General features: G+C 38.5%; 2 protein-coding genes across 5 annotated transcripts; one reads left to right on the forward strand and one right to left on the reverse strand.

The window, feature by feature from the left end:
• Positions 1-2566: 2566 nt before the first annotated feature.
• On the reverse strand, positions 2567-6009 carry LOC106327692 (pentatricopeptide repeat-containing protein At4g33990). 2 transcript variants are annotated; one of them, XM_013765922.1, is made up of 3 exons: positions 5871-6009; positions 5516-5713; positions 2567-5431 (listed from the first exon to the last, which is right to left on the reverse strand). In XM_013765922.1, the coding sequence occupies exons 2-3, from the start codon at positions 5578-5580 to the stop codon at positions 3007-3009; spliced, it is 2490 nt and encodes an 829-aa protein (XP_013621376.1). In that variant the 5' UTR covers positions 5581-5713; positions 5871-6009; the 3' UTR covers positions 2567-3006. The 2 variants fall into 2 exon arrangements, with proteins under 2 accessions (XP_013621376.1, XP_013621377.1); XM_013765923.1 differs by lacking the exon at positions 5871-6009 and having other exon boundaries at positions 5526-5712.
• Positions 6010-7436: 1427 nt separating this feature from the next.
• LOC106326496 lies at positions 7437-8340 on the forward strand. 3 transcript variants are annotated; one of them, XM_013764466.1, is made up of 3 exons: positions 7437-7558; positions 7671-8135; positions 8212-8340. In XM_013764466.1, exons 1-3 carry the CDS (start codon positions 7474-7476, stop codon positions 8277-8279), a joined length of 618 nt encoding a protein of 205 aa, XP_013619920.1. In that variant the 5' UTR covers positions 7437-7473; the 3' UTR covers positions 8280-8340. The 3 variants fall into 3 exon arrangements, with proteins under 3 accessions (XP_013619920.1, XP_013619921.1, XP_013619922.1); XM_013764467.1 differs by having other exon boundaries at positions 7671-8126; XM_013764468.1 differs by having other exon boundaries at positions 7671-7876; positions 8212-8312.
• The last annotated feature ends 313 nt before the right edge of the window (positions 8341-8653 follow it).

An 8653-nucleotide genomic window follows, 5' to 3' on the forward strand; every position in this document is an offset into this window, starting at 1 on the left:
TTTAGACACTGATCTGATTGGTCCATAAGAAGGACGATGAAGAAGCCTTTGATTTTTGTTTATTTTATACTAACCAGCCCAAAGAGGGGTTATTTGGTTTTGTTGATTTGTTTTCAGACAGGTTATGTTTTACACATGGTGGTACACGCATATCACAGCAACATCATCCAAGATTTCGTGTGTGTGTATTTGAGGTCGATGACTCAATATGTTCGATCAGATTGTGGCATGGACGATGGTAAAGAAGAACCAACTATCATGTTCGAGGACGAAACATATTGGAGAAGAAGAACCAACTATCATGTTCGAGGACGAAACATATTGGAGAAGAAGAACCAACTATCATGTTCGAGGACGAAACATATTGGAGAAGAAGAACCAACTATCATGTTCGAGGACGAAACATATTGGAGAAGAAGAACCAACTATCATCAGATTGTGGCATGGACGATGGTAAAGAAGAACCAACTATCATGTTCGAGGACGAAACATATTGGAGAAGAAGAACCAACTATCATGTTCGAGGAAGAACCAACTATCATGTTCGATCAGATTGTGGCATCACCTATGGATTGCAGAAAATTGGAGAGGTCCAATGGACCTTCAGTAATGTCCAAATCAGGGGGAGTAATTTGTGTTGTACTCTTTTTCTTTTACCATGGTTTTGTCCCAATTGAGTTTTCCTAGTAAGATTTAAATGAGGCAACGTTAAAGCACATTACAAACTCTAAATGGTTATGACATCCAAGGAGGAGTGTTATGAACCAGATTGTGGATGGCTCATAACCAAACGATTATGATTTGTAATCTTTCCATTTATCTATGACGGTGTAATCTCCTATAGAAAAAACCTATATGTTATGAATAAATATAGACTTTTCCATTACTTTTATAAGATATTTAGACATCGACTATGTAAACTAACGGGAAATGGTTAATTTTGTTTGTTGTCAAAGCAAACAACCAATAAAAAGAGAGCAGCTAGTGGTAATTTTTATTCGCTGTCCTATATTGGGTTTTGCAAATGTGACTCTCATAACCTCAGTCTTTATTCGTCGTATGCTCTAATCGCAACAAAAGTAATAAATAAGCGAAATTTTGGAATTCTGGTTTTAATTTGGGTAAAGGTTATTTTTAGTTCAATTTGTCTCGGATTCATCGGTTGTCAGTCAACACCATTTTTGAAAATTTGTATTTCTTGTTGCCTTTTCCTTAATAAAATAAGTAACAACCACTTAAGATAAAAAAGAAGAAGTGAAGATAAGGTTATGCACTTATACATAAATGTTTCATTTCACAACAATTGGATTTTGTTTCTCCTAAAGATCTTGATTATGTATTATGCGACCCTCTTTCCGTTTCACAATGATCCATGTTTTAAAAAAAACTATTTCAAAAGATATACTTCTTACACTTTAATGTATTTTTATTAGATAATAAGGGTAAATTGTAAACTTCTAAAAATAATCAAGTTTGTTTTTGATAAATAAATCAAGAAAGTTTCTCCACTTATGATTACTTCTCTGACCTTTCATTTTTGTTATTTGTTTTTCAGTATATTAACAAAGTATGAATGAAAATCAATTTCATCAAAAAGAAAATAAAACTCATGCAGTACTGATTACATTATTCCTTGAAACAACCAAAAGAAAGAAAAAACTTAAACAAGAGATGCACAAGCAACATCTTTATTTAAATTTAACCATACTTAGAAATTACCATAAGTTGAAATTGAATATCCAATACCTTTGGAGCTGCAAATAAAAAATACAAACGGAAAAAGAAATTAGCACTTTTTTTGTCATCACTGTTACTATTGATTATTAACACCGTCCACATCATCATCACAAAAAAACATTCATTTCATCCTCTCATTCGATTTACGCTGATAACTCACTATGTTATTGATATCGTTACCGGTGTCACTAGCTTATAAAAGATCATTAAAACTTTGGACAATGTTATATGTAATGGTGCTTCTGAAGTATAAGCACTCATCTTCAACTTTGGACAATGTTATAAAGATCATTAAAACGTTAAATCCAACCACACGCATATTTAAAAAGGTGTAAACGAAAAAAAATACAATTTCAAAATAAAAAGCCTCATAGAACAACTATGTATATGAGGCTTGGCTTGTTGGCATAAATCCTTAGTCCAACTTATGTACAGCAGTAACTTGAAAAACACAAGGACACTTCTTTAAAAGCATGTATTGTGATCAAAGTCCGTGGAGTAGCTCCAAATGGAGGTGGAGAAGTTCTCTTTACAAGTTCCAAATGTTCAGTTTCTCACTGTATTTACTTCTTCATTTATCTTTAGACCTGACACAGTGTCAGGAACTGTCAATAATCACTTGCGCTGGAAGTGGTTTTATTAATTTCTCTAGGAAACTGTGTTAATTCTTCACAATCAGCTTTACAGTTTGTCTTTTAAAAAAAACGCTTTTCTATAGTTGAAAACTTGCAAATAGATGTGTATTCTTTGTTTTATTCAAGTGACTGTCTCTTGCTAATTATATACAAAACGAATGGTTATCTGTTAAAGATGTATTCTCACATTTGTAGAGAGTAACAAAATTTATGAATTGATCCACAAAACAAAGAAAGCAAACAACATTTAATTAGTATCACTCAGAGATCTCGCAAAAGATCAGCAGCTGAGGTTTCATATCATCTAAAGAGAGCAGAGAATCGATGGCGTATATGATTTTGACGAAAACAAAGGGTGTTTGCAGACAGACACAGCAAACACTAGCCGTCCATTGCTGCCTTGAACTAGACCATGTACCTGAGCTCCACTCCATAGGATGATGCATAACAAGCCTTCCTTTTTCTGGCTTCATATGGAGAAGTTTTGCATTGGATCCGTCTGAGTGAGATGATATAAGAGAGCCTCCTACAAGAACTCGTGTCCATAAAAATACAAAAGAACAGCACTGTAGACACTAGTTCCAGCAGATCTAAGGCACCAAAACCAAGTTCAATATTGATTGGGACCGGTTAATCACCAGTAATCACCACAAGAGCAGACTCCATCCTTAAAATGATGAAACCGGTTTGAATCTCTCACAACGATCTCTCTCTCAGTGATCCTCGACATGAACTTAGTAACGCTATGACAATCGCTACACACCCTCAGGTTCTTAAAAATCTGAATCCTAGTCTTCGGAGGAGTGGTAACAAGCGCAAACGCAATAGCCAACCTCTCGCTATGACTCATCAGTATATGCTCTTTCTCATCGTCCTCAACATCCTGCAGCACGAACCTATGGTCCGGCACATACCCAATCATCTTCATCTTCTCGTGCAACAATCTCAACTCCTTGTAGATTTCTTCATACATGGGATGCGTCTGGTTTCCCGTGTAAAAGACTTCGACCTTGTTATTTACTTCCATTGAGCTCCAGCCTGGTGTCTTCCTTAAACCTTTGCCTCGTATCTCATCAACTCCCTCCCATTTTCCAGCGCTAGCGTACATGTTTGAGAGCAAAACGTGATACCCTACATGCTCAGGTTCAACCTCGAATAGATGCTCAGACGCAACCTTCCCCAGATCAACGTCTCCGTGGACTCTACAAGCACCGAGGAGAGCGCCCCAGATAGATGCATCAGGCTGAACCGGCATGGCTTTGATGAAGTTAAAAGCGGTTTCTAACTGACCCGCTCGGCCAAACAAGTCCACCATACAACCGTAGTGCTTCAAGCTCGGCGCTATGTTATACTCTCTTTGCATTAACTCAAACAACCACCGACCATCGTCAACTAATCCAGAATGGCTACAAGCTGACAACAATGTCACGAATGTGATATGATCAGGCTTCACTCCTTCGTCAAGCATCTCTCTAAACAGCGTCATCGCCTTCTCCCCGTGCCCGTGAAGCCCGTGGCACGCTATCAACGTGTTCCATGGCACCGAGCTGACTCTTGGGATTTGATAAAACAACGAGAGTGCATCCTCTAGCCGTCCACATTTTCCATACATATCAGCAAGGCTTGTTCCAATGAAAACATCCGAACAAAGACCGTTCTTCAAGAGACGGCCATGAATTTTCATGCCTTGACGCAACGCCCCAGACTGAGAACAAGCGGGCAAAACACTCACCCAAGTCCCTTGGTTAGGGGTTATCTCTCCACCTTCTTCCTCCTCCATTTCGTTATACATCTCAATGGCTTCAGTAGCAAAACCGTTTTGAGCGTAGCCAGATATTATAGTGTTACAAGAGATCACGTCTTTGCTTGGGAGCCAATCAAACACCGCTCTCGCTGAATCCACAAGGCCTAGCTTTGCGTACATGTCAACGACCGTGTTTCCAACGGTCACGTCTTCCAAAAGCCAGCCTTTCCGCAACGTGAAGCCTTGGACTGATCTACCACCTCGAACATCACCTAGCTGCGCGAGCGTAGAAGCCAAACTAATCAAAGTGAGGCAATCTGGTTGAACTCTGTGAAACTGCATCTCCTCAAACAGCCTAAGCGCTCTAAGCGGCTGCTCATTCACCTCATAAGCCTTGATCATAGAGTTCCAAGTAATCAAATCCCTCACAGTCATCTCATCAAACACCCTTTGGCAACTTTTAAGGTTACCAGACTCGGCGTACATATCAATCAGCTTGTTGGAGACAAACAGCTCAGAGTCCAACCCGTGTTTAATCGAGTACAAGTGAATCAAAACTCCTCTGACGAAGTCTCCAGCCTCCGTGCAAGCGGCGAGGAGGCTTACAATAGTAACAGCATCCATGTGTTTCAGCTCTTTAGAGAGAGCTAATGCCTCCTCGGAGTTCCCGCTTTGGCAGTACCCAGAGATCATAGCGTTCCAAGAGCCCATGTCTCGCACAGGCATCTCATCGAAGAGCCTGCGCGCGTTCGCCACCGGTCCGTACCTGCAGTACAGATGGACCAACGACGCAGCGACGAAGACGTCCCAGACAAACCCATACTTCAGAGCCGAGCAGTGAATCTTCATCCCATCAAGGAGACTTCTACAAGCTTTCAAGACCGAAGGGAAAGTGCGGTAATCAGGCTGTAATCCAGAAGTCATCATGAAGAGACTGAAACACTTAATAGCTTCTGAAGAGCTTCCCGAACGGACGTAGCCAGAAACCATCGCGTTCCAGGCGTAGACATCTCTGTTGTGGATGTTGTCAAAGGCGTGCCTAGCCAACGCGAGGCTCCCGAGGTAACAGTAGAGGTTGACAAGTTTAGCAGAGACGCAGACGTTTTGGATCGCTTGGGAGACAATGAGACGCGCGTGAAGGCATTTGGCTGACTGTAGTTTAGTGCAGTGTCTGAATAGCATGTGAACATCATCAGTACCATGATCTTTCCTATAGTCTTGCAAAGCATTTGCAGGTGCTGAGAATTCTCTGAGAACTAATGCGACAGACTGCAAAACTCCTGTAAAGCGCCCACCTTTGCAGGTCTGAAACAGTCTGAACAAAACAGAAAAAATATCAAAACATAAGGGAGAATAAATCAAGAAGACGAGATCTAGAAATGTTTTTCTAAAACTGTACCTCAACATACATGCAATTAGGGTGTCGAAAACTACACCAAAAGGCTTCAGAGTGATATCAATCATATAACATAGAAGCCTTGGTCATTTTTCCCTTAAAACCATCATCTCCGAGGTCTCTCAAAACAATGCCAAGAGATTCAATTGACCTCAAAAGTCAGCGACTGTAAGAAGACGAGGACCTAGGTTGGTCCGTTTGCTACCAGCACATTTAAGTAAAAACATCAGCTAAAAGAATCAAACCTTGTGCTCATAAACAGTTTCTTTCTAAGAGAATATGGTTGATTAGAGAGAGATAGAGAGGAGAGGAGAGGAGAGATAGAGAGATAGAGAGATAGAGAGGAGAGAGAAAGTACCTTGTACGGAACACAGAGCTCTGTACCTTGAGCAGGGACGGAAGAGAAGGGCAGAGACAGGGAGCCCAAGCCGCCGGAAGAGAAACAAGCAGAGAGGGGGAACCTGCGGCAAAGGGTAAAACAACGTCCTCGTTCTTTTTTTTTCCACACGACGTCGTTTTCCATCCAGGTTTTCTTTTTTTAGAGTCAGCGGTTAAAAACATTAGACGTATTTACATTTTTGATTTTTCTAATCGGTGGCTGCGAGGGTTCTTACGCGTGGATCCCACCACTTTTTTTCAATTAGTGTACTAAAATGTCCCAAAATAAAGAATGTTTGCACTGCGTTTTTTACTGTTGGGTTCCACTGACACGTGACGACCAACGATCGGTAATTGTCGGAAAAATGATATGTATAATTTTTCTATTGTGGCCTCCTAAACTTAATGCTTTTCGTGGAGTGGGCCTAGACATGATACACAAATGATAGGTGCAAAAAAAAGACAATGCTATTAACATCCAAAATCCTGCGCCGGATGCAATCTATGAAGGTAATTATGGAAACTATACATTTACTTTTGAAACCGGAGATGAGGGATTAGGCATGTTACAAAAATGTCTTGTTTGATTTAAAAAACAGTCCTGGGATGCCACAACATAGGTTTTGATACTGTAAACCAGAAGCTTTATATCAAAACCAGGTGAATGTAGAAAATTGTATGATAGCTTTAAAGATAAGTTGAGTCTTCCTAATGTAGAAAATTGTATGATATCAAAATGTGGTTGCAGCCAGAAACACCAAACTCCCCATCCGTAGCTGTAGAAAGACGTTTAAGCCCTTGAACTCAAGCATGTATCCCCATAACAGCCAATGTGTCTGAGCTCCAATCCACAAGATGATGCGTAACAAGGCTTCCCATTCCAGCTTCATATAATCATACGGCTCCATGGTAGAAACAAATGTAACAGGCAATAGAACCAGACAAAGTACTGCGCTGCTGTTATCACCTAGAACCAAATGAAATATATGTATGCTAAATTCTTACAAATTTCCATTTTATATACTATACAAATATATTAAATAAAAAAAATTATCTTATTTTGAAGAAAGATTAAAAATTAAACTACTTTTAAAACGGGAGTTCATAAATTATATACAAAACTGAATATATATAAATCATGTATAATATTATAATTTTCATTAAATAAAAGTTTGTCAAGAAAATTACTAATATGTCTTCCGACTAAAAAGTGAGATAATTAAATAATATCAAAATTCAACAAATAACTATTTATTATAAATCAATAATACAATGTATATTTTTCGAAATCAGAACAAATCTTGTCAAGTAACTTAATTTTCGACAAAAAAAATATTCAGAATTAGCACTTAGAAGTAAATCAATAAATATTTTAAAAGAAAATACTTTATCATCCGAGAGTTATTATTATTATTTTGGTAAAAGATATTATCCCGAATATTTTGCCCAATCATAGTAGGACAAGGTTATCAAAACCTAATGTAAAACTTATACGGTGAAAAGTGAAAACTTGTCCTATTTATAAAACTAAAAGATCCAAAGAGAATTCCCTAAAGATTGTTTGCTATCTCTAGGGATTAACAATGTGGTGTGCATATTCAACACGCAAACTGCTCTTTCTGACTATCTTGCTTTTGGTGGAGGCTTCATTGGGTCGATATATTCCATGTAGGAATGCTAACTGTAATTGTGATTCTTCATTGTATGGTAAAAAAAAAAAGCTATTTAAGTTTCATGAATTTACATGTTTTTTCTTCTGTCTGCGTATGTGTATATATAGTTAAGATTCCAGACGGATATGTGAGGATAAGGTGGGACATCATGAATGAAACTCGTGGTAGCTACTCAGCTAATGTCACAATCACCGACTACTTGACGAATCACGACATTGAAGGGCCATGGGCACTAAGATGGAAATGGAACGAAGACGAAATTCTGTTGAGCACTGTGGGTGTTATTGGTACACAACTTGGGAAGGAATCATCAGTAGGTGACAATAAGTGGCCTTTGAATAGTAATTTGCCACCACGCAGGGAGAAAGTAGTACCAAAGTGTTGCGAGGACGATGTGATTGTCCCGTGGTTTGGAGAAGCTAACCTTGAGAAAAGCTCTTCTTCATTCCAAATTACTGTTGGCCAAGTTGGTATAGAATATTATCCGCCAGAATTTGTCGGGTTCACGACACCAAGATCAAAACTCATGTGTTTTCCAATGATGCAATTTACTAAGACACGGGGTTACTTAAGTTAATTGATTTCATTGGCATATCCTATGTATAACCTCTAGTTTTATAATTAATTCATGTTCCTTTTGTTTTGTAGAAACGTGGACAGCGATGTGCGGTCTCTTCTTAGAGTTCCTCAAGAGTGATAACGAAGAAGATCTATGAAGTTGTGGGGGCTGTTTGCATCTTTTTAATGTTTTCGTGCTTTATTTTTTTGCTAACAATGTTTTCGTGCTTTAATACTATTTTTATGTGTTCATGAGATTTCATGTGATGCGACTATGATAATAATTTGATATCATTCAAGAGTGCGCTAGTATATAAAGCGAGCAAATGACATAAATATAAACGTCATTCAAAGAACATTCAGAAGCAAGCCAAATAATTTATTAATATCAGTTGGATTATCGGTTAGTCCAAAAGATATTTTATTCTTTAAGAAAGGAAGCATGTAAGGACATGGAACGTATGATAAAAGTGAAACTTACGACCAATTAGATGACTTGATGTGTTTAAATTACATGGTAGCGTGATATTTT

This window comes from Brassica oleracea, chromosome C2, assembly GCF_000695525.1.
Source record: "Brassica oleracea var. oleracea cultivar TO1000 chromosome C2, BOL, whole genome shotgun sequence".
NCBI classification, from domain to species: domain Eukaryota; kingdom Viridiplantae; phylum Streptophyta; class Magnoliopsida; order Brassicales; family Brassicaceae; genus Brassica; species Brassica oleracea.

Excerpts from the sequence above, each read along its gene's own strand:
- LOC106327692 (XM_013765922.1), bottom strand. The coding sequence starts at position 5,580 with ATGATTGATATCACTCTGAAGCCTTTTGGTGTAGTTTTCGACACCCTA. Across the intron at positions 5,432-5,515 it reads CTAATTGCATGTATGTTGAG|ACTGTTTCAGACCTGCAAAG; the intron begins GTACAGTTTTAG and ends TGTTTTGTTCAG.
- LOC106326496 (XM_013764466.1), top strand. The coding sequence starts at position 7,474 with ATGTGGTGTGCATATTCAACACGCAAACTGCTCTTTCTGACTATCTTG. Across the intron at positions 7,559-7,670 it reads ATTGGGTCGATATATTCCAT|TTAAGATTCCAGACGGATAT; the intron begins GTAGGAATGCTA and ends GTGTATATATAG. Across the intron at positions 8,136-8,211 it reads TAAGACACGGGGTTACTTAA|AAACGTGGACAGCGATGTGC; the intron begins GTTAATTGATTT and ends TTTGTTTTGTAG.